Genomic DNA, 25,673 nt, shown 5'->3' on the forward strand with positions numbered 1-25,673 from the left:
TTAATTAGGGGGTGGGGCACTGGAGTAATAAGAGGCGGAGGGGAAGATGCCGAGTTAAAATGGGAGTTGGTGAATTTTGCTGGTCTCCAGGCGTGAGCTCCGGATTCCGAACCAAATCCCTCCCCGCTGCTTGGGGTCGGATTCCATTCACGGAATCGCTTGATCGGCGTTGGCATTTCTACTGACTTCGACACTTGTCCTAATACAACTCAGAACCTTGCCTGGTCACGCGGCCATTCGGCAATCTCCAAAAATCCAACAAAATCGGTCACTTTGAAGTCCTCCTTCAAGAAACCGGCCAATACAGCCCCCAAATCCAGAACTTCAACCCCGAATTTTCGCCAATAATCGGATCTCTCACGCAATGCGATCCCTCTACCCTACCCAATCTTTCCATCTGTCTTTACGTTGGTATAAAACAAAAGGTCGAAGCGAAGGATTAGTGGACTATCCGATTACAGAGCTCCATGGCTCATTTATTCTAACATCGCGGAACCAAAAGGTTTATTCTTGTAAATGGCCCATTCAGGCTTCTATATAACGATTGCCTCATACCGTTTCATAACCTAGTTATCCGATGGCAGGTCACTTCCGTCCATAATGAAATCAAAGTTTCTGCCTTATTCAACAGGTAGTCTCCAATCACTCTCGAGGGATAGGTCAGCATCACACTTTGAAAATCCTCCAACTCATTCGAAATACAAGTGCCCTTCAAGCGAAACATAACAGGACCTGAGACACCGTGCTGGCGAAAAGTAAAAACCCCGCTTCCTTTTTCACTGATTCTGCCAGACCCTCTGAGCAATTCTAGCATTTTATTGACACCAATCAGGCAAGTAGTCGCTCATTAGTCAAATTCTCAACTCAATAGTAATCCCCTCTTTCAAAGTTCATCCCGAAAGCCATAGATGATTCAACCCCAAGACAAGCTGCTTATCACTGAAAACGTGGTTCAACTCCGTCCTTCCTACATGCAGAATATAGTGGAACTGAGGTTTCTCGATGGTCTCAGTTAGCCTCTAATCCGTTATCCTTGACGTTCGCCCATATCTACTAGCTAATTTATTTAAAAATCAAAAACTTGCGCACTAGAATAGCGCACGATCTGCAAAATTCTTCCACACAAAACCCAGATACTTGCCAACTCAACCAAAACGTTCAGAACCCCAATTAGTCCTTCCACCAAGTTTAAAATCAAGGCACGTGCTCTTTAAGTAAACGCAACCTGCCACCGATGCTAATTATAAATCGGATACGGAAAGGTAAAAAATACGTTTATTCAATTGTTCAAAAATTCACTATTTTGTGGAGGAGAAGCGCTGAATGAACTTGGTCTGCAAATGTCCTGCAATGTAGGTGAAAACAATTCTTCCAATCAAGTACTAGACTTTCTCCTTGCACCACCCAGTCAGCTGAAATAAATCTCATCCTCCGGTTGGAGCAGATAGGCAGCGACCAACACAGTTTTCAGCGCCCGTGACTCGACGTGCACAGAATACTTCATTCACGGAGTAAAATTCAAATTCAGCGCGTGAAATCATTCTCGTCAGAGAAAACAGGTTAACACCCGTTCTTTTAAAAGAAGCGACTTTCCAGCACAGGTCAAATTCATTATTTAATTGATTTATTGTTGAAAGCAAATTAATTGTCTCCTTTCTGTGTAAATCTAAAGATCTGATAGTTCAGGTGACTTTTGTAATATCACCAAGACTTTAGTTTTAAAAAGAAAAAAAAACACATATATATACACACACGTTTATTTATTTAATTTCTATTTACATTAGTGACTTGGAGGAGGGAACTAAATGTAACGTTTTCAATGACACAAATAGGTGGAGGTGCATGTTGTGATGAGGAAATTCTGAGTCTACAATATGATACAGTTGAGTGAGTGAAAAGATGGTAAATGGACTTTTTCTAGGACAGTGTGACATCATGTACATCAAAATGTGGATTATTGGAGAAAGACTGCAAATGAATTTATTTAAGAAGGAACTATGTGTTCCAGTCCATGAATTACAACTAGCAAGTTAACTTTTATTGCAAAGGGGTTGGAGTTTAAAAGCAAAGAGAGCTGCACAGGCTATGCCTGGAATACTGTGTACTAGAATACCCCTTACATAAAACAAGGATTAGAGACTGTCCTGCAGAGATATGCCAAGCCAGTTCTTGGGATGAAAGTGTTGTCCTATCGAGAGAAGCTAGATAGTTTGGATCTGTACTCCCTGGAGTTCAGAAAAATGAGCCATGATGCTATTCAAATAAATACTTTCCTATGGAGGATTGGCAAGCTAGATGTTAAGATGTCCTCATTGATAGGAAAACAATAAACACAGGGATGTCTCTGCAGTATAAAAGGCCTGTTATTTAAAACTGAGGCACATGTAAGATTTTTTTTATTGGAGGGTAGAGTATCTCCAGAATTTTCTGTCTCTGAGGGTGATTGATAACAGATCATTGATGATATTTTACATGGAGAAAAATAAACATTTGGAAGGTTGAAAGCTCTGGGGAAATGGTACAGAAGAGGATTTCAGGCTAGCATAGATGAGCTATGTTCAGATTGACTAGCCGGGCAGGTTGGAGGGCCTGGCAGTCTATATCTCCTCCTACTTTCTTATTCTAAATTGGCAAATAACACAGAATACAGAAATTACAAACAGTGAGGAAAGACATCCATTGACAGGATGTAGATCCATTGGAGAAATGGCTGTTGGAGTTTAAGTCAAACAAGTGAGAGAGTGAAGTAAATGGTATGATCTTTGGAAACACTGATGTACAGAAGGGCCTTGGAATGCAAGTCCATGGCTCCCTGAAAGTGGAGATACAAATGGATAGGGTGGTAAAGAACGACATATAGAAAGCATAGCTCCATTAGTTGGGGCGTTGAATATAAAAACTGGCAAGTCATGTCATGGTTTTATACAAGCTTTTCAGGAAGGCCACATTTGGAGTTTCATGTGTTGTTCTACCACATTACAGGAATGATTTGGAGGCTTTGGAGAGGGTGCGCAAGATGTTGTCTAGATTAGAGAGTATTAGTTACCAGAGAGGTTGGAGGTGATTGTTTTTGGTGGAGTGTTGGAGGCTGAGGGGAGACCTCATAAGAAAAGGTATACAAAATATGTGTGGCAAGAGAAAGTGTAATAGTCAGTCTTTCTCCCTAGTAGGAATGTCAGTACTAGAAGATATACAGTGACAGGGGCCAAGTTTAAAAGGGGACATGTGAGGAAAGTTTTGTTTTAAACAGTGTGGAAAGTGCATGGAACGAGCTGCCAAAAGACATAGTAGAGACAGATGTCATAGAGCGCATTTATTGAGACAGGGAATAGAGGGGTGCAGGCTTTTTTCAGGCAGATAGGATGGCACGGTAATGGTAGACTGATATGCCTGTTCCTCTGCTGTGCTGTTTACATTCTATAAATTTGTCCAAACACTAAATCTTTCAGCCCTCAAAATACATGTTAATTGCCCATTATTTTCCCATTTTGTTAACATTCTCTATGCCTCATACACTGAGCTCCCCTCATTCCCCATCACCATCCAGTCAATGTTTCCAGGGGCCCTCTCATACTTGTTGGAATTAAACTCCATCTGCCAGTTCTTCACCTAAATTTCTAAAGGATTTACATTTTTCAAGGTTATCTTTCCTCACTATCTCCAATTTCTCTATTGTTTGTCATCTGCCAAACGGGCAAGTTGAGCTATGGGTTATCCCTGCACTTTTCATACTGGATATCACTGAATTTTTTATTTGTTTTGTACTCATGACCCCATTAAAAGTATCATATTGGCTTATTGAATCCATGTAGACATCTCCCCCATTTATATCAACTTTCTTCTCCAGATTCTGCCACTAGACACAATTTTCAAGTTCAACATTGTCGTTCAGCCATACACAAATACGCATGAATACAGCCAAACGAAACAGCATTCCCCCTGGGCCAAGCTGCCAATAGTCATACACAGCACAAAGCACATATAAGATAGCAGTAAAGTAGTCACACACAAAATATAATAAAGCCCAAATCCTTGTCATGTCATATCATGTAGATTGATGGTGTGTGGAAGTTTTTGGCAAGAACAAGCCTGCAGCAGCCTGCAGATGAACACAGTCCTGCTTGTCTTCCAACAAGAAAACACTGGAGGGCAGCACTGATGGGAGGAGCCAGACCCCAACCCTCCACACTGCCTCCAGTGTCTAATCTCCTGGGCGACTGCAACAGGTGATTCCATGACATGAGGCCTCGTCTGCACTACAACCAAGATCACACAGCTCTCCTGCCATTGGTCTCGCCAATAAACCAAGGAACTGGACTTGCACTATTCTACATTACCAATGTCCAACAGGACTAGCGATCACAAGAAATATGTCCGAGGCAATCACACACTGTTAGACTGCACACCACCTTTTTGCACCGACTCCAACACCTTTCTGTAGCAGGAAACAACAGTCAGCATCAAGTCCAACTCCTCTACCTCCCTTGCTCACTGATGAGGTAGACCTGCACTACTTGAAGTTCTTAATATCCAGGAGTGTCTTGCGATTGTAAAAGAGACATTTAAAAAAGACACCATCTTGCTCAGGCCTTTATCTACCATCCTGCATGTGTTTGGGATGTGGGAAGAAAATTATATAAATCACAGGAAGAACGTGAAAACTCCACACCGACAGCGCCTGCAGACTGAACCTCAGTGGATGGAGTGGAACAGTTAAATAAGAACTGCTATTCTCTGTCCTAATACTGCAAACCACCTTAAATCTGGGAAAGAGAAATTGAAAATCAGCAATAGGTAAAAATAAAAATAAAATCTGTGGAAGAAATCTATCAGATTTTCCCCCATTTTCTTGTGCTTTCTGTACTATGCCTCCTTGTTCTGACTCTCCCACCAGTGAAATCTGATAGCAAGGATAACTGGCTTCCTTGTTCTCAGGTTGAGGATGATGTGAACTTACAGACTTACTTATATTCGAAGAGGCTTTTTTGAGGGCAGTTGGGTGCCTAGTTTGGGTGGGGTGCTGTCCATCACTGATGAAAGGAGAAGTTTCTCATTGCCTTCCCAATTCTACCTCCATTCTGCACAGCCATTGTCCAGGGATTTTCACATAATTTTGGATGCTATACTTTTTCAAGGAGTCACTTGATAGCTCCCTCCGTCCAGTTGGTAACCTGTAGGAATGAGGTATCCTGGCATGTAAATGGAGCTGAGTGTAATAGGGCTTTGGCACAGGGGATGCTGGCCTGGGAGAGATATTGTCACAATAGTTTTGAAGGGTTTCTTGAGGCAGCATTCCCATGTTGTGAGGTGTCTTCTGTAGCAATCTTTTGGCATTGGTATTGGTTTATCACTGTCACATGTACCAAGTTACAGTGAGTAGCTCGACTTTCATATTGTTCATACAGATCAAAATTATTATTAGTGCCTAGAGGTAGAACAAAGTAAAACGATAACAATTCAGAATGAAGTGTGAAAGGGACAGAAAAAGTGCACTGCAGGCAATTAATATACTGCAATATAATGATTTTGATATCTCAAGAAGGCAGAGATCACTGCAGCCTGGTAGACCTTGAAGTTTGAGCCAGGTTTGAAGTCTTCATCTTGAGGCACACAATTCCTCTGGAAAAAGGCTGTATTGGCTTAGTGAAAGTGATGATTAATTTCATCATAATTATCTAACTTCATTGAAAGGAGTTCCCGAGATATAACAGGATCAACATTTTCCATGATTTTATCACTAACCTTCATGACTAGTGGCGGTGTTAAACACCAAGATCAAGATGGCAGATGACATTTGTTTTGGTGGTGTTACAGGAAAGTTCCTTTCTATCGCACAGTTCAGTGAATAAATTGATATCTCCTTGTAGCTCAACTTTTGAAAGTGTCTTTTGCGTACACATTGCAGCTTAATGAGTGAGGTTCGATTGACTTTGGTTCTGAAGTGCAGTGACATTGGTTGAATAATATCCCAATTATTCAGTGGAAAGTTTGAAGAACGGTTTTGTGATGATGACACATCCTTGTTCACTACCAATCTGCACTATGATGGTGTCTGCTGTGGACCTAATAAAAATTAGAGCTTGAAAGCCATTAAATGCCACATAGCTTTAGTTTTCCATCTCAGGAATGCAATCCAATAATTTGATTTTACTCTAATTTGTTTCATCTGAGAGCTAAACAGGACTGGAAATTTATCTGGGCAAGTCAGTTCCACAGTGGATAAATTGATGCTGAATGCCTTTGCAAAACAGATCCAGAACTGTGGCAAGATTCAGTTATGATTCAGACAATAAATTCTGGCCATTCATTAGAATTAATGTGGCTGGCCCGTTTCAGAAAATATTTTTAAAGCATAATGAAGATTGACCACTTTACATAAAATTGTATTTTTATATTTCCAGTCAACCCCGTTTTCCTGGTGAACACTGTACCATTCCCTGGATGGATACTGTTTTCTTTGCTGCTGGCCTATATTCAAAATTTTAAAAGAATTTCTTGCCAGTGAACTGGATATTGCAGTTTATTGCTACACTGAACTGAGCAGATCTTAAAATAAAATATATACTCACATTCATCACTTCCCGTTCAGAAAAAAAAACATTTTAATGTATCTATACGCAAATGCAAGAGATTCCGTAGATGCTGGAAATCCAGAACAACACACACAAAATGCTGGACAAACTCAGCAGGTCAGTCAGCATCTACAAAGAGGAATTTACAGGCAGCATTTTGGATGAAGACCCATCATCATGTCTGGAAGGGGGAAGAAGCCAGAATAAGAAAGTGGCAGGAAGGAAATGGGTACAAGCTAGAAGGTGATAGTTGGAACCAAGTGAGGGGGGGGGGAAGGTGGTTGGGAAGGGGAGGGGATTGTAGTGAGAAGCTGGGAGGTGAAAGGTGGAGAAAGTAAAGGGTTGAAGAAGAAAGAATCTGGCGGGAGGAGAGAGTAGACCATGTGAAAAATGAAAGCATATGTGTCACCAGAGGGAGGTGAGGGGCATATCTATAAAACATAGAAAAATACAGTAGAGTACACCCCTTCCAGTGCACAATGCTGTGCTAACATACTCCGCAATCTGTTCCCTACTACACAACCCATAAATCTCCATTTTTATTACATCCATATGCCTATCTAAGAGTCTCTTAATGTCCTGTTGTATCAGTGCCTATCAATACCCCCAAGCAGTGCATTCCAGGCACATGCCCATCTCTCTGTAAAAGCAAAAGGAGCCTACTTCTGATATCTCCCCCAAAACTTTGATCACTCACCTTAGATGGATGTCTCTGCTATTGGCCATTGCCACCCTGGGAAAAAGGTGTTGGGTGTCCACTCTATCTATGCCTCTCATAACCTTACGCATGCCTATCAAGTCACCCTTTATCAGTCCCAAAATCAAGCCTAGCTTGCTCAACCTTTCCTGATAGGGCATGTATATACACTCAGATAGTTCCAACTTCATGTCCAAAGAGCTATTTTGGGCCAAGTGAGCCAAAGAACACAGGAAGCTCTGTGGTCCACAAGGCAATATAAAGTAGAAAGGGGTATATATTTCTTTAAAAGGTCAACTCATAACATACAAGAATCTGTAGGCCTTAATAGGACAGAAGGAGTCAAGGTACTTCCTTTGCTGGAGAAGTTTACAATAAGGGGTACAATCTCTGAATAGAGGTTTGACAGTTGGCACTGATAGAAAAGGAAATTTCTTCCTCTGTGAATCTTTGTAATTGACTGTGGATATGAACACTAGGCTGAAAGCAAGTGGTAGGAGTTCCTCTTGAGAAATGCAAGGAAGGAGGTAATGTGGACTGCACCTTTGCACTACATGGGCAAACAATATTTCTGGCTAAGTGTTGGCTTTGCTTGTTGAAGGTGTGGAGCTTTATTAGATGGTGCCTGTTTCATCAATTCAAATGATGCAACAAACCTTTCAGCTCTCGATTAGTGGCTTGTTCTCATACAGCTTCTGTGTGATAAAAAACATCTACCTTCATTGTCAAAGAGACGAAAGCAGGACAGATTGTGTTGTGCTAAGCATCCTAATTTTCTAGAATCCAATTTAAATGCCAAATATCAGGCTTACTTATCTCCACTGCTTAATCCAGATTTTCAGACACAGGGCTTTGACTGAGATGCATGCAAGCTGGAAGGACTAATTCCTTCTCCAACGTTATCATCACCAGGTCAGTGCAGTTTAAACTCCTCCCTCCCTCCCTCCAGTCGCTTCCCCTTTCTGGCCCATTAATCACCTCATGGTTCCTTCACCTGGGCTACTAAATCTACCCTGTATCTAACCTCGAAAATTTAAAGATAAATATTTGAACTATTTTACAGCATAAATAGTGCATTCACATTTGCATATCTCTTTGAAATAATTATTCAATTAGCTCCAATCCTTGCCCTTTCCACATAGACTGCTAATTTTTTTTTATGCTACATTTCACTTTCCTAAGGACTTAATCATCACTGCCTGTTAATCCTATTTGAACTTCAGGGGCATGGAGGTTTAAAATCTGATGTCCTTAGTATTATTATATTGATGAGTAAATCCTAAGTCAGATCACGAAGTGTTAGCAAAAGCAGTTTGGAACATTTTCAGTCATAGCAGGAAAGAATTTCCACTCATTTAAGCATCAACTATCACTGTAGTCTCGCCAGTTGACCAAAGCAGAGAAAATATTTAAACATGAGTTGTATCTAGGATTTTCATGGCCTTTTACAGAACACAGTGGAGAGGTACATGTGAGATGGGAAATGTGAATTGTGAAATGTGATTATGTGCAAGGGACCAGCTACCAAATAGGGCTGAGTGGCTTGCAATGATGAAGTCATCAGGTTTGGTATATGGTACTTACTGCTTGGGTTGCCAGAGGACTTGAGTGCTTGTAACTGGAGAAGCTAATGGTGTTACCCTTGTTCAACAGAGGTACAGAAAACTATGTTAGTCTTCAGAGTGTGAATACATATAAATCTTTACAATTAATATATCGTTCAAAGAACAGGGCATATGGATTTAAGTTGATGAGAAAAACATTCATGGGAGGTGCAAGACAAAAATATGTAGTGTGGTTGTGATGTGAAACTTGCTTCTCAAAGGGTGCTGAGAACAGAATCAATCCAGGTCCTCAAAAAGAAATGCAGTGAAATATATTGCAGGGCTATGAGAAAAGGCAGGAGAAGGGGATTGATTGGATCTCTTGACAGAGAGCTCCACAGACCTGAATGCATAGCTGTTTCACCTGCCATCCAACATAATAAATTTACAACAGAAAAGACTAAGAGCTTAATTTCCTAAGCAACCACATCATTAATTTTCCCTACTCTCCTCATTACAGAGTAGATGCAAATTCATATTAAGGTCAGGAATATTCAATTTGATCCAAAAGTAACATCGCTTTTTCTCCTCCAGTTAAATAACGCTCAGAATTATGCAAAAAAGGCAAATAATATCAATTTAGGAAAAGATGTGGATATTATCCTCCAATCTTCAGCACAATCAAGCAAACTCCAGATTTTGGAGTACTTTGTGAATCTCATCCTTTTCCACCACATTCTGAGAATTTACTTGGTATAATTTGAAAAATATAGCCCTTTTGAGGACTTTGATCAGCTCCTTCCTCCATTCGTACTTCAAGGTTTGCTAACTGATATGTCACCAGTTAATCTTCCCATCATCAAATGTCAACTTCCTACTTCTAGTAGAATATCCAAAATGAGTTCACAACTTTCACTGGATAGGCTCGTTAAATTTTGCATAACAAACCACTCATGGAAAGTGAATTGCTGGATAATCTAAATATCAGTGTTATAATTGGACCTTGTTTCTGCAACTACATTATTAAGATTCGTGATAATTTTGTACTAGGATCACAAGAATCATTATTTTAAAAAATCTTAAAAGCTATATTACAATGCAAAATGTCACACATCCACATTCAGATCCTTAAAATATCTTTTAGAAGTCCATCAACCAGTTCCTTAAAAATGAAGGATAAAATACAAGTACCTTAAAGAAACATAATTATGGTACATCAGTTTTGTAATGTGCTCAGTATTCTTACACTGCTTAGTCCATTCTGAATCATTATACAATCCACAAGTCCTCTCATGAAATATTGATGTCTATTCTTGAATATAACACAATATATATTTCCTTCAACTATTATGGGATAACATGTGTTCTATAAATGAAGTTGCTAATTGAAGCACAAATTGCACATTTTCGGAAGGAACTTTTCTTCAAATTTGTGCAAACTCATTTGTATATCACTCAATGGCAAATATGCCAAAAAACAATTAAGAAGTCAAATATATATAACCCTGCTCAAATATTAATGACTTTGATATCTTTATTACTTCTATCTTTCTCAATTTTTAAACATTTTATTTGTTTAAATTGCCTATGAACTATTCTTCAGTATTTGTTTGCCTTTGCTAGTGTGGCTGTTGTTCAGCAGCAGATGAATGAATTATGATTGCTTAAGCAACACAATTGCACTGGGTAGGCTCAACGGGTCATTTAAACTTTTCCTGTTCAACATTCCACATATATATTTAAAAAATTACTTCTCCAATTAAATGCCATCACTTTCAGTCTCTGAGCTCAGCGGGGATCATCTCACTGCTATCAATTCTATCATTTGACAAGCTACTTCGTGGGAAGTAATATATATCTATATTTTTTTTACTTGGTGAGTTGAAAATGCTAGGAGTCTACAAAGATTTATTATTGGCAGGATTACTTAGAATAACTCATGTAGTCTCTGAAATCCAGAAGTTGCCATCTTCAAAGAACACTGCCTTGAAAACTTAAGAGTAAAATTTGCAGAATTAGTGAACCAGTGAGAACTTAAGTTTTTTTTTTAAAAAAAGTAACCCCACTATAAAGTGTTGAATATGTACCTTTATAGCATCCGTGGAAATGATCAGTCAACGTTTTGGGCCGGAACCCTTCGTCAGGACTGAAGAGGGAAGGGGCAGAGACCCTATAAAGAAGGTGGGGGGAGGGTGGGAGAGAAAAGGCTGGTAGGTTCCAGGTGAAAAACCAGTAAGGGGAAAGATAAAGGGGTGGGGAAGGGGAAGCAGGGAGGTGATAGGCAGGAAAGGTGAAGGAGGAATAGGGGAAAACACAATGGGTAGTAGAAGGAGGCGGAACCATGAGGGAGGTGATAGACAGCTGGGGAGGGAGCAGAGTGAAATAGGGATAGGGGAAGGGAGGGGGAGGGAATTACCGGAAGTTGGAGAATTCTATGTTCATACCATGGGGCTGGAGACTACCTAGGCGGTATATGAGGTGTTGCTCCTCCAACCTGAGTTTAGCCTCATCAGTAGAGGAGGCTATGTATTCTTCAATCCTGACGAAGGGTTCCAGCCCAAAACGTTGACTGATCATTTCCACCGATGCTGCCTGAACTGCTGAGTTCCTCCAGCATGTTGGAAGTGTTGCTTTGACCCCACCATCTGCAGAGTATTTTGTGTTTACCTTTGTAGCATGACAGAGGAACGTTGTTTCGTTTGGTTGTATACATGTCTATGGTTGAATGACAATAAACTTGAACTGAAACTTGAATGAGGTGTGATTCAGACTTTAGTGGTGTTCTAAGCTTTGTTTAAGATTAGCCATCTCTCTATTCCTAAAATCTAACAATGTGTTAAAACTAGATTAAGTAAACGAAATACTTGTTTCAGCTTCGGCCTAAAACTTAGCTCCACGACCCACACTTAATTTAATATTTTGTACAATATTCTTGTTAGATGTTTTGGCAGTTTCTCACATTCTATTTTGATTTGGCCTCTCTGTCTGCTCAATCTTTACTATTTTACTATCTTCACATTACTATTGCTGGAGACCCACTCGACAGTGAACAATGTCAAGAGGAGCAAAATAAATGTCAGAAATCTTTAGATCATTATGGCTAACTTAAAGGAGTATCTTCTTTTCAGACGTTGATCACAGACTGAGGAGAATTGCCTAATCATCAGTTACTCACTTTGACCATTCCGTCTTATGTCCATTGTTATTTAGTGCAATATGCAACATTACTTCATCGTTAAGCTGGAACTGCCCTCAAGTATTGGAATTATGGTGTACTATTCACTGAAGGAAAATTTTCAATGGACATTTAGAAATGAGTCTTATTACCAGGGTCAAAGGTGAAATGCATTGCAAAAGCAGTCTGTTTTTCATGAGTATATGGCAAATTTACCACAGGCAATTATGCCCTTCTAAGGGAGACGAGGGACAATTACATCCTACTTATTACTGTGTAGAAAGTGAGAGGTCAGTTTTCTATCACAGTAAGGGTTTGTTTATCTCTCTGAGTCAGTCAATTTCCAGGGCAAAATTCCTCAAGTGCAATTGGTAAGAATGTCTTGACAGAATCTTTAATAAGTACAACCACTGTCTTCCAGACATCACAGACCTCTGACTCAAGTAACCCCACAAAACCTATATTTAACCAGCATGGCAATGATTTCAAACATTCAAGTTGTGCATTAGAATGAATTCTTCAAGCTAGTTACAGTATTGTGAAACTGCCACACAGCCACAAGAAAGAACAAGGGAATTGATAACTTTAATACAATTGGTGAAGGAATTTAATGAGTTAGCAGGGGAAAGTAAAACACTTGAGAAGAATGCTTCATCTCAATATCAAGCAGTGAAATCTTGATTTTTATGGGTTTAGACAGGTAGCCTCTTCATGCAGCAGGTAAAACTTATTTTCCAGTTTCACACAATAATCTACTCTCAAAATATTTGAATATCTAGATGAACACTTGGATCATCAAGCCACTGAAATCAATGAACTATATCCTGGTCAATTAGTATAGAAAGATACTTGATGGTCAACGTGGACGTGAAGGGCACGCCATTGTGCTGTACGACTTTTTGAGAACATAATCATATTCAGCAGTCTGATACTACAATTAGATCTTGCTCACGAGCTGCAAACCAGGTTGAAGCTCCCACATCAGATTTGTGCATGTTATAGCAGTAAATTTTCATTTTTACTAGAAATATGATTCTTAGGTTTAACATCATTAGTAGGACCTATAAAAGGGGCCTATGTTCCTTATGAGCAAGTTTTCCTTGTGTGTGAGTGTGTCCATGTTTGCCCAGTAATGGAATCCATAGATCAAACTGATAACTTTTGTAGATGTACTGGAATTAGTTTGAAATGTATAGCATAGAATCTGAATTTTTGGACAGTTCCATCACACAACTAGTCCTGCACATGTATTTCCTCCCATCTTACATTTTGTAATAATACTTGCAGATCCCTCTGACCTTTCTCCCTCATTCACTTAACTACTTTCCTCCTGTATGTATCTACATTAATTGTCATAGCTATTTCTTTCTTTTTAAATCTTTTTATTGAATTAGTACACAAAAGGTAAACCATATAGGCACTAATACACTGTTGCAATATAACTTTACAAAAGATATTAATACACAAAAAATAGTATAAGCAGTGCAGTTTAGATATAAAATAACAAGGTAATATAATAGTATACTAATTTTCATACATATCAATAAGGAAAAGAAAAAAAAAACCCAGAAAACTCAAAAAAAAACCCCACCGTGCAACTAACCTAAAAAGCAAAGCAAAGCAATGGGCTAACTAGGAATCAAGTAGAGTTAAACAACTTAAAACAATCACGTCCTCAAACCCGACCTCCATTAAAAAGTTAAAAAGCAAGAAGGGAATGTAAATATGGACAGAGAGAAAAAAAAATTACATTAAATGAAAATGTTGAATAAAAGATCTCCAGGTCTGTTCAACTTTAGCTGAAGAATCATAAAGATTACTTCTAATTTTCTCCAAATTTAAACATAGTATCCTCTGGGAAAACCAAAAGAACTTAGTTGGAACATTAGTCTCCTTCCAATGTTGTAAAATACATCTTTTCGCCATCAAAGTAAGAAATGCAATCATTCTACGGGCTGAAGGAGGAAGACTACTGGAAGTCATAGCTATTTCTGATGGAAGTAGGTTATACTCGCAATTGCAGCCTGGCTTAGAAAGATATCACCTATCACTGTTTGACCTCCTTATTGCAGATGGATGAGGATCAGGCTTAAGTTACAAACTATCAAACAAATTTGAAAAAACTAAGCAGGTAAATAACTGTACCAACCTGCTCTGAACAGTATGCACAGGGATAGTACGTCATTCTCCTCAAAATGTTAAAATAATTAAACTTAATATTTGTCACACAGGATTGAACACCATCACAATCTCTTGGTTGGTTTCATAAACATGGTAGCCAATGTTTGATCAGAGCTCATGTTTATTACATTCAAGGTGAAGGTCCTAATTGCACTGGAGATATCTCAAAACAGAAATGCATAAAATAGTTATTTAGGAATCTATCCTTGATTGGTTCCAATTCTTCCAGAACTTTCCTGTACAGGAGGTACAGTGGCTGTCCTTGGTTTGATTTATTATTGCCACATGTATCAAGATTCAGTGAAAAGCTTGTCTTGCATATTGTTTATACAGATCAGATCATTACACAGTGTACTGAGCCAGAATAAGGAAAAACAATAACCTAGGAACACGAAGCTCTCAACCACAGCACCACTGATATCCACAGGAGCATGTACACCACCATCCTTTCTGAAGTCAATGAGCAGCTATTTTGCTTTGTTGACATTGAGGGAAAGGTTGATGTCATGACACCATGTCACTAAGCTCTCCATTTCCATTCTGTACTCCTTATAACTTTTTGCCTCTATCACCAAAACCCTCAAATGTTCTTTCCAGGTGAAGACATCATTTTCCCCCCTGTTAATTCAGTACAAATTATTCACTGGTCATGATGCAATTTCCTCCAATTTGTGAGACAATTACCATGGCAAATGACCAAACTGGCTTTGTTAAGTCTGCAGATATGATCCTTACTTCCTGGCCACCTTACACAAAGTCTATGTCCTGCTTCCACATTTAAGTCCTCAACCTCCTAAACTATTGCAATGAATCTTAAATGTAAGCTTGAGAAACAACATTTCATCTTCCAAATGGCTTCTCTGGACTCAACATTGATTTCAACAAATTCAGAAAACAAGTATTTCCAGAATTCAAGGTATTTTCTCTGGTAACAATAGATAGTAATTAAGTTCCTTTCATTTACACTCCTCCAAGACTATCTTATTTCTTTTTTTCCATTAACTTTCTTTTTGTGTTGTATTATCATCTCTTTTCATCTTCTAATCCCTCCTGCCCGCCACCTTTTGTTCTCTTCTCATCTTAAACATTAAAACGTCCAGTTCAAGCAGAGTTTTGGCTAAAGGTACTTTTCCAGAGGTATTTCATAAGAAGGGTAAAGTTGTTTTCGTGTTTCTTGCAAGATAGTCTTAAAACTTGTAGAGGTTAAGAGGAAATTACAGCACTACCAGTAAGAAAATTAAGAAGAGTTAACAAAGAAAACAGTCTAAACCATGACCGAATAATTTTATTGCTTCAGTGACATACATAATCAGTTACATTTAATCTGATCTGTCAGTCCAGTACAACATTGTTGTTTCTAAAGGAAGTGTACATAGCAGAGCATATAAACAGACAAGTTTCCATCAAATAGGACAATTGAACATTAAATTTTATATCTCTGAAATTTAAAATTTCACTTATTTATGGTTATATTCAAAATTAGTAAGTGAGACAACTTAATTGTTATAACTTCATTGTCTGACATAAAGTACCAGGGGTAGTTTTCATTGATCCACAATAACAGTATCCACTTCAAGCCATTTCTTTCCCACCTGAAATCCTGGTTACACTGACCACTTGTTACTCAAGACCACATCTTTCTTTTAGAGATAAGCATATGAAAATGTTGTCCTGGAGTAACTCAAAAGGAAGAGATCTGCTAACATGTAAGTTTCTAATTTATTTTGTGTTTCATGTTGAATGTGCTAGAAATGTCAGCTTTGAAACATACACTACTCAAGAGTTGTACACTTTCGCACCATGCAGTAACAGGTGAGTAACTTTCTAAATTGTTTTTGATAAGAAGAATTCTACTATATTTATGGTAGTTACCATTTTAAAAAAACTGATTTCGAGTAGTCTGCAATGCATAATTCAACATTGAAGATGCCACTGATTTTTTTTTAAAAAGCTGTTTCATCAAGAGAAAATTATGATCTTATGCACTATTACCTTATGCAATATTTTTATAATACATGCATGTCTTAAACAAGGTCTAGTTATTTCTAGTAAAGCAGTGCAAGGTTGCCATTCAGTTACCTACAAAAAAATATACAAAGTTAAGCTGTTTTCCAACAATAAAACTTGTTCTACCTAATAATTCTGAAATCCATTTTGGAACAATGTTTTTTTTAAATTATTACTATCACTTATTTGCAGTTTATTTATTCCAACCCAACCCACAATCCCCATCCTGCTCCCACCTAATAAAAAGCCCACATAGTATTTTTCGAAGAAGAGTACAGACAATGGGTTGGTAGTTTCCGGTCAAAATGCAACCCGTTCAATATATTAACCAACAAATTATCAAAAAAATTCTCCCTACCAGCCTTTCCCTCACATGGACGTGTGCTGAGATTCATAGCTTATTTTGTAAACTCTGCAAGGTGAAGGGATGAAGGAAAGAGACAACAAGCAATAACTAGTAGCTTATCATTCATTATTATTCAAAATAATACCTCAAAAAAACTGCCAAACAGCACAGAAAGCTACCCTCGCACAATAATCCATTGACTGTAAAGAGGTAGAACAAAACTAGAAATTTAAATTGAGTATTACTGGCATAAAGAGACGTGCACAAACCTTCACATAAAGAGCTGTAGGTTTAACTTGGAGTATCTAGCTAGATTTTCAGATCTTTCTCTGAATATTGTTTGTTACTTAAAAATAATTATCACTAATCATCTAGGAAGTCCTTCACTGGGTAATAGAAGGGAGTCAAACAGTTAATGGTTTCCACAATGAACTCCACATCCTATCCACCAATACCATCTCCACTGTCTCAAGGCTAAGCTAGACTGGAGGGAGAATTGGTCTTGTTTGATCTTGAAATAAGCTAATGATCACATTATTACCAACTTCAGCTGCTTCCACCAGTCTGACCCAAAGCCCTACTGTAGCTCAGCTACTGAAAGTAAGCTTCACTCTTTGTTTTTTTCTATACCTAATAGTTATAATCTTTTGGTTGTGATCACATCTTCTACCTGTCAAAACTTTCATCCAAACCTTTGTCATGTTTATCCACACTCACTTAACACACTACTTAGTGACCTTCAATGGGGAATGCACAGGTAGAATCTTGATTTCAAAGTTCTCATTCTTGTTCAAACCCTTGCACAGCAATCATCATCCTTAAGTCTCTAACCTCCTTCCATCTGTTGGGAGTTCCAATCTCTTCCAGTTCTAACCACTTTAATTATCCATAAGCTTAATTGTTCCTTTGTTCTTTCAATAACTTTACTGAGCAGCAGTTTAGGATTGGCACTACAAAGTACAACAAAGGCTAGTTCTTAATGCTGTTTCAATTAGTTTCACAGAACTCCAAGCTGGTTGAAGACATTTAAATAGTGTTAAAACATTACTTATTTCAGATAATGACTGCCAAAACAAAATGTACAAAAGCAAATACAATTTGGCTATTGCTATATAAAAACAACAAATTGTTCCAGTTCTCATCAGCTCAAAGGAAGTCAATAAAAACATGATTCAAAATCAAAAATATTGTTGGTTTTGTCATATTACACCAGACACTAATTCACAGCTTTCCAGGTTTTAAATATGGTCAAATCTACATCAATTAAACACCTGAAAACCATGATAGTCCTCAGCCTAGTGAGCAGGCAACTCTTATGCTGCCCATTTTACAATGTTATTATTGCAGCTTATTATGCTTCTCTTCCTTTACCAGGGACCACTGGACTCTCTCCTAGCAGTAGAAACCAGAATTACATTTAATCCAGAATTTAAAAAAAAGGATGAATGTGAAGAGATTTACTTACTAATCTTTCCAAGGACCACGATGAAACTGGAGCAAAAGTACAAACTGCTGGAGAAACTCAGTGGGTCTGTGGAAACGAAAGGATGGTCGATGGTTTAGTCAAAACTTTGCCTCAGATTGAGCCGAGTGGGGAGAGATAGAGGTGGGTTGGGGTGATAAATGGAACCAGATGAGGGACAGTTGATGGGCAGATGGAGCCAGCTGGCTGAGTTTAGAGACAGAGTCTGGTGGGCTCCATTTATCAATCACCTTAGCTGGTTCCACCTATAATCTACCTGACCCCATCCTCTCACATCTTCCCTCTGCCTTCAGTCCTGATGTAGGGTCTCAACTTGAAATGTTACCATTCTTTGCCTCCATTGATTATGCCTGAGTTGCTCCAGCAGTTTTTGTTTTGTTCCACATTCCAGCATCTGCAGTCTCTTATGTGTCCTTATTATGGAATTGCATGTTTACCTTATTCTGAACTGCAGCCTGGAGAGTTAGAGCTTCATATAAATCAAGCATCAAATTGTATGGTGTCAGCTTGGAAATATTCAAGCTAGAAACATGGTAATGTTACACTGCTAAAAGGTAGGAGGATAAGAAATGATAAAAACCTACCACTCAGATTCAAAGTAAATTTAACTTTGCTGATGTGAGAACATGATGCTAACTAGATAGTGTGAGATCTGCAGAGGGAAGCCTCTTGTTTCATGATACTAATAAGCCTTGAGCATATACAATACTTCAAATGGCACTTTAGAGGAATGTCATCTCTGGTTAGAGATGATTCTTTAAGATTTCACCAGAATATTTGTCACCTGCAGCCTTGCTCTGCTTCTTCCACCCTTAACTCACTCTCACAACTTTTATTGTGTGTGAATCTTTTTTAATAACCAGTCATGTGTTCAGAGGAAATATCTATAATGTTTTTACATGTCCCTTTTTGACTCCTCAGAGTCCAGAAGATGAATTCCTGAAGAGTCTAGAATAACCCTGAAGGGCTGGCAGAATTACTTCAAAGTCAATCACAGCTTTACTTCTCTCTACTGCATTGCGATCTTGCAGAACTAGTTTGAGTATTGCTGATGGCTGGGATTTGAACTTGTGACCTACTGCTAGTCATAAAAGCTGGACGAAGTTTTTAGTATTCAGAACAGATAGTATGCCAGTTACAGATCTGAAAGGATCTTTAAAGAACTGCTATTTTTCAATATAAATGTAAAAAAACATATCTGTTTGTGGCACTGACATAAGCGGGTATGGTCGAAACCTTGTACTGTTTGTTCTAAGGGAAAGTCTTATCCCTAATAAATCAAAATTCCTTAAAGATGTGGAGACTGGTAATCGATTAGTGCAGTGATAACATTCCTTGTAAATGAATGACTTCAGTTGAACTGCATCCTTTAGTGAAAACTGACCCACTTATTGATGAAGCACTAAATATACCCTTCTATTCTCCCAACCATGAGGAATTTGTCACTAATGTAATCAACAACATTACGTGAAGTAAATAATTCTGACAATATAGATGTTTGAGTAGTGAGATCTTTCCAAGTCCAAATCCGGAGAGAAAACAATGATTTATAAAGTTTTAAAACCTTTGCAAAGTACATTGGAAAAGGTTCAAACTGTGGAATCAGCAGGCTGTCTGATCACCAAGTAAAAACAATGATATTGTCAGGTGTTACTACTGCAATAATTTAGGTCATTCACCAGCAGATAAAATGTCCAGTCAAGGTAAGCTTTCTTTTTCACTTTGTTTCTTCGGTAACAGAAATATCCCATTCCAAACTAGATTCTGAATGATATAAATATTACATTTAGATGAAATTCAAAACATTGGAATTAGATGTCTCTTATCTCTTCAATCCTCGAGAATAATTCCAAGCAACAAGAACATTTTCTAAACCATTCCCTAGCTTACGGTAGACTCATACAGCTAAAGGTAAACTGGACAAAACTGACATGGCTGTTGAGTTAACAAGTTTAAATTCATTAAATAGCTTAACTGACATATTTGCAATTTACAAAATTGCTCAAGTCTGATTTTTTATGTTATTCAATTATGTTTAAAAAGGCACAACAATTACGATTTGTAAAATAGGTTAGAATATATTCCAGTATACACCCAATAAACACAAATCAGTTACATGGAATCACTTTTACTTACCAAACTTTCACATAGCAAACTTTATCAGTTCAAAGCCACTGGTCATCAATATGATATGCAAATAGGCGGGAGCAGAAAATGAAGAATGATTAGCAATATTGATCAAAGTAGTTTTATTCTTGGTAAATACAATGAGCAAGAAGACCAGAATCAATAATTCTATATCATCTGATGTGAAGCCCTGTAACTGGAGAGCAAAAAAAGGCAAACTGGAAGAAAAGCTAGGCTTACTTGTGCATAGTAACATTTATGTAGGCATGAGAAATTGAGTTTAGCTCAACTTCCCATTCCAAAAGGTTCTGATGCCAGTTATCGTCCGAATAGTGAAAATTTAAAAAAATGCAGATTCTGCAAAGGTGAAATGAAAATAAAAAATACTGCAAGTACCTGGCAGGTCAGACCATATCTGTGGGAAGAGAAACAGTTAGTATTTTGGCTCAAAGACCATTCATTAGAACTGCAAAGGAGACAAAAAGTGCTTGTAAAGCTGCAAGAAGGCTGGGGAGGGAATGTCCCTGATAGGGTGAAGCTAGGGTGACCATGGGAATAAGCTGTAAACAAGGTTATCTAGTCAATGACTGAATGTAAGCTTGAGAAACAGCTCCTCATCTTTCACATAGGCACATTGCAGCCTTATACACTTAATTTTGAAACCTCCCACTTTAGATGACTTGACTTTAGATGAATGACTTCAGACAACTTTAGGTGAATGACTCATATAGACATATGAGTCATTCATCTATGACACTGGCTCTTATTGTTTGTTGTATCCCTCCTTCCCTCTCAGATAGTAGAGTACATACCCATCCTGACCTGCCGGGCATGTTGTCCTGTTCTGAATTTTGCAACTTGTACATTCTTTTGTCTACATACCGGTCTATATTCTCACTCTCAAGGATGAAGTGGTGTACAGGAGTGCGATACGTTGGCTGGTTGAGTGGTGCTGCAACAATCTTGCACTCAATGTCAAACCAAAGAATTGATTGTGGGCTTCAGGAAGGGGAAGTCAAGGGAATATACATCAGTTCTCATCAAGAGGTCAGCAGTTGAAAAGCTGAACAGCTTCAAGTTCCCAAGTGTCAACACCTCTGAAGATCTATCCTGGGCTCAACACTTTGATGCAATTACGAAGAAGGCATGGCAGCAGCTATATTTCACAAGGAGTTTTAGTTGACTTGGTATATCTCCAACAACTCTATCAAATTTCTACAAATGTACTGTGCAGAACATTCTCACTGCTTGCATCACCATCTGGCATGGAAGAGCCAATGCACAGGATTGGAAAAGGCAGAAGGTTGTAAACTCAGCCAGTTCCAGCATGGTCCTCCCCAGCATTTGAAAACATCTTCAAAAGGCGATGCCGCAAAAAGGTGGCTTCCATCTTAAGGACAGCCAGGATAAGTCTCTTCTCATCAGGGAGGAAGTACAGGAGCCTGAAGACACACACTCAATGTTTTAAGAACAGCTTCTTCCCCTGCTCCATTAGATTTAACGGCCCATGAATACTATCGCACTATATTTGCTCCTTTTTTTTGCATGACTTATTTAGATATATTTCTTATTCTAATTATGACCATAAGCTATAGGAACAGAATGAGGCCATTAAGCTTATTACTTATAGCACTGCATTGTATTTCTGTCACAAAACAACAAATTTCACAACATCTATCGGTGAAAATAAATCTGATCTGATTCTCCATTTCATTCATTGACAAACATTTACTTGCATATCACCTATCCCCATGATCACTCCAGTTTTACTCTATCAGAGACACTCCCCTCCCCTAGACTCCCTAGAATATAATAAGATTAAGGTATCTACTTCACAATTCTGATAATGGTCCCTTGGCCTGAAACATTACCTTTTTGTCTCTTCCCATGGAGGTGGTCTGACCTGTTGAATATTTCCAGCATTTGCTGTTTTAATCCTGCTGAATAGGTCAGGTACTTTCCAATGGACACATCTCCTGATATGTGAATCAAAGTAACTTGGCTGAGAGCTGAAAGAAATTTGATTAGAACTTAGCAAGGACTGCCATTTTAAACCTGGAAATAAAATGAAGCCTATTTACATAGGGAAAAAAATTGCATGAGGTTTTGGTAGACTACTTTTAACATTTAAACAAAACTGGTACACTGGTTGAATACCATTTAGTATGCAAGTCAGGAACCCATCTTTCAATTACCTTTACAATAGACAATAGACAATAGACAATAGGTGCAGGAGTAGGCCATTCGGCCCTTTGAGCCAGCACTGTGATCATGGCTGATCATCCACAATCAGTATCCAGTTCCTGCCTTATCCCCATAACCTTTGACTCCGCTATCTTCAAGAGCTCTATCTAACTCTTTCTTTACCAAGAAAACAAAATTAATTCCTACTCATTCAGAGATGCTTAGATTGAAACAGTTTGAATTATCACTACCACAATAACAGCATGGTTGTTGTCATAGATAGAGTTTTCTTGCCTTGTCTAAAAAAGGTCATTTTGTAATTTTAACCATTCTTCATATTGGTAAGGCAGCTTGGGAACCCCTCACCAGATGTTATCCTGTTATAAATTTTTATTCATTAAAGTTTATTTTTATTTTCTGCCATTTTGTTGTAGAACTACAATGGATGGCTGATCAGTAAGACCATTCAGCGGCAAGGGAGTGGAACAATAGGTCAAGGTACAGTATGCTGGTCCCAATACCAGTTGTTAAATAAAGTCATTTATGATGACAATTCCCTCTGCGAAGAATTAACATAATGAGTACTCGAGAGTGAATGACAGAAGAACTGTTAAGACACTGTGTAACCAGGCACCTAGGGTTTGTCAGCACTGGAAAAGATATGCTAACTGTGCTTTTTCTCTGAAGATATGCTTGCAACCAGTCACTGGTGAAAAAGTTGGTGCCATGGGAGCAATGATAGACAGATGCATTGCTTTCCTCCTGAAGCAGTGATTTCTTACTCTGAAAATGATTTTAGTGATAACTTTAAAATACTTAAATTATGTGAGCATGCACAGGTATTCACAGGACAGCAGTAAGAATGATATCCACATTAAGGCCATGATACTCGACAGTTTGAATCCTTGTAGCTGGATGATTTCGTAGCAGCTTCAAGCCCAGACCAACAGAAGTTTTGAATGCAAGGAAGTGTTCGGGAAATAAAAGCTAGAAATAAATATTTTTTTAAAAAATTGATGCTATACAAGTTTCAAAATACAGAAAAAAAAGGTACAGCAGTTATGAAATAATAAAATCAGGTACTTTTGAGCTTCATTTTCAGCTGTATATGTTCTGTTTGGTTTATATTTCGTCCAAATGATCAACAGCACATTCCCACATTCTTCCTCTATGTTTGGTCTGTTTACAGTTTATATTATCAGTCTGAGGAGCAAACTGATTACATAAACGGAAAGCTCCAATTCTATTTTTATACACTTTCAGATTTCACGGCCTCTTCAAATTAACGTGAAACATGCTAACCGGATATCTGGATGGCATGAACCAATGAGAAAGGTCAGTTCACACATTAAAGAATTTAATCGCAGTAAACAATATAGAGAATAATGACCTGGAAATATGATCGATATCAGTGTAACAAATAAAATGGAGAAAATGATAACAATATTATTTAGATTATACATAGTCCACAAACTGGGAGCTGCACTACTCTGCTAGTTTTGTTTGAAATTGGAAGTTTTTTTATCAAAGAATTTGCTCCCAATTCTGGCTTTGTGTGACTCCTTTCCTAAAATGAATCATAGTTACCTAAAGTAGGTTAATTTTGTCATAGTTGTGACACAACAGCTTACTTACTTTTAATGGATACAATAAATGTAGCCATTCTTAGTGCTTCATATGAATCAAATGACAATTCTTTAATGAAGTCATAATGGATTGCATCAGATAGGCATGTATGTCTACACTGATAGAAGAGTGGGTGTTGAGAACACTTAACACAAGATTTACCAAATAGCCTCCTTTGAAAGATCCTGGTAGTAGGAGGATGAAAGGTAAGAAAGGTATGCCAAGGACAGGTTTATACAAGTGGATTTAGTCTTCATTTCAAATAGTTATCTTATTTTCAATTTGAACAAATAAGGGGGAAAAATTAAGGAAAAATATAGTTGACAGGAGTGAAATAGGGTGCAGGTTAACTACTAAATATTTAAGAATAGTTTCTGATAGAGTGATAACCTAACAATAATTTATCTAATGTTTCAATCACATGGCTGACAACCCTCAAGTCTAACACAGAAGATTTGATGATTTGACAACAGTATCATCCGTCAGTGTGTTCTGACCTACAATCACCGTACCGTGTTTTTTGCACAATACATAGAAAGGTGGGAGGAAGATGCAAGGCTGAAAATTACCTAGGTGGTGCATCTGTGTGCAAAAAAAAACAAAATTAATTTTGGACAGTTGAATGTAGATTTAAGCAATAGGTGTGCCTTATGAACAGCTAGAGAGCAAGTGTTTTTTTTTCCAACTAGCTATTGTAAACTGGGTATCCAAATTAGTTTCTGTTCTAAACCCTTCTAAAAGAGTATCAATTACATGTCAAAACTGGCAAAGCAAATCAACAAGCTGGAAACATGAACCTCTAAATGTATTGCTAAAACATTTGTCACATTAGTACTTGAACAAACAAAGATTTCTGTTCAGCATTTGCCTTGAGCCCTCCACTCTGATCATTGCACACACTAGTGATAGCAGCTCTCAAAAGCACTGACACAGCAAAATTTTACCAGTAATACACAATCTTCTGCTCTTGAAATCAATAAGTTGATCATACTTAAGTGCTTTCACAGCATCTTTTCTCTACTGACACACAAAAAAAAAACATTTTTAAAATATCCTCTACCCCCAAAAGGAATAGCAGCAAATAATCAACAGTCTGGGACGGAACCACTAGTCTCATGGATTTTGGGGCAGGGAGAGGAAATATTAAATTAAAATGTTAACACAATGTAAAAGTGTTTGTCCATACAACTTCTGAAAATCTTTACATTCAAGCTATAAAAAGAGAAATACCTCAACAATCCTGTTGCTTTTTTTTCTCCAGAGGTAATTATGGCACATTGATCAGTATCTTTCTTTTCTAATTGCACACTTAGGTGGAGCATTGAATTGTTTCTGCACAAAATTTCAGCACGTCCCACCAACCCCCTCTCCCCGCCCCCTCAATATAGTGTTGATGCAAGATGACAGGTTTTATATAGAGATGTGTAGTCTCCCCTGTAGTTTGGTAAAGCTTTATCCTCATATTCAGCTGAGTTTTTCTGAAGTCCACAGGATGTTCTTCTTCATGCTTGCTTTTTCTTCCCCAAATTTATTTTGGGATGGAAACAACGTTGCCTCAAATCCCAGCTGTCAAATCTGTAATCACTTGTCCTTTCACCAATTTCCTAAGGAATTCTTTCTCCTTTCCAATATTATGAGTCCAAGACTGAAAAGAAATTATTCAAAGAGCATCAAAAATTAATAATCACATTTAAGGCAACAAATATTTTCAAAATATATCTTATAGCCTGG

At 38.0% G+C, this 25,673-nt stretch overlaps 1 protein-coding gene across 8 annotated transcripts in view; it reads right to left on the bottom strand.

Annotated features, from left to right (window-relative positions):
• Nucleotides 1–13,926: 13,926 nt before the first annotated feature.
• LOC134354971 (CMP-N-acetylneuraminate-beta-1,4-galactoside alpha-2,3-sialyltransferase-like) overlaps nucleotides 13,927–25,673 on the bottom strand; it is a 568,489-nt gene continuing 556,742 nt past the window's right edge. For 7 of the 8 annotated variants that reach the window (XM_063064549.1, XM_063064541.1, XM_063064543.1 and 4 more), the window contains one exon: nucleotides 13,927–25,587. In XM_063064549.1, the coding sequence (XP_062920619.1) occupies nucleotides 25,498–25,587 (90 nt within the window). In that variant the 3' untranslated portion in view covers nucleotides 13,927–25,497. The remainder of the gene's footprint in view (nucleotides 25,588–25,673) is intronic. The other variant, XR_010019938.1, reaches the window with a different exon arrangement.

Source organism: Mobula hypostoma, chromosome 12, assembly GCF_963921235.1.
Source record: "Mobula hypostoma chromosome 12, sMobHyp1.1, whole genome shotgun sequence".
NCBI lineage: Eukaryota > Metazoa > Chordata > Chondrichthyes > Myliobatiformes > Myliobatidae > Mobula > Mobula hypostoma.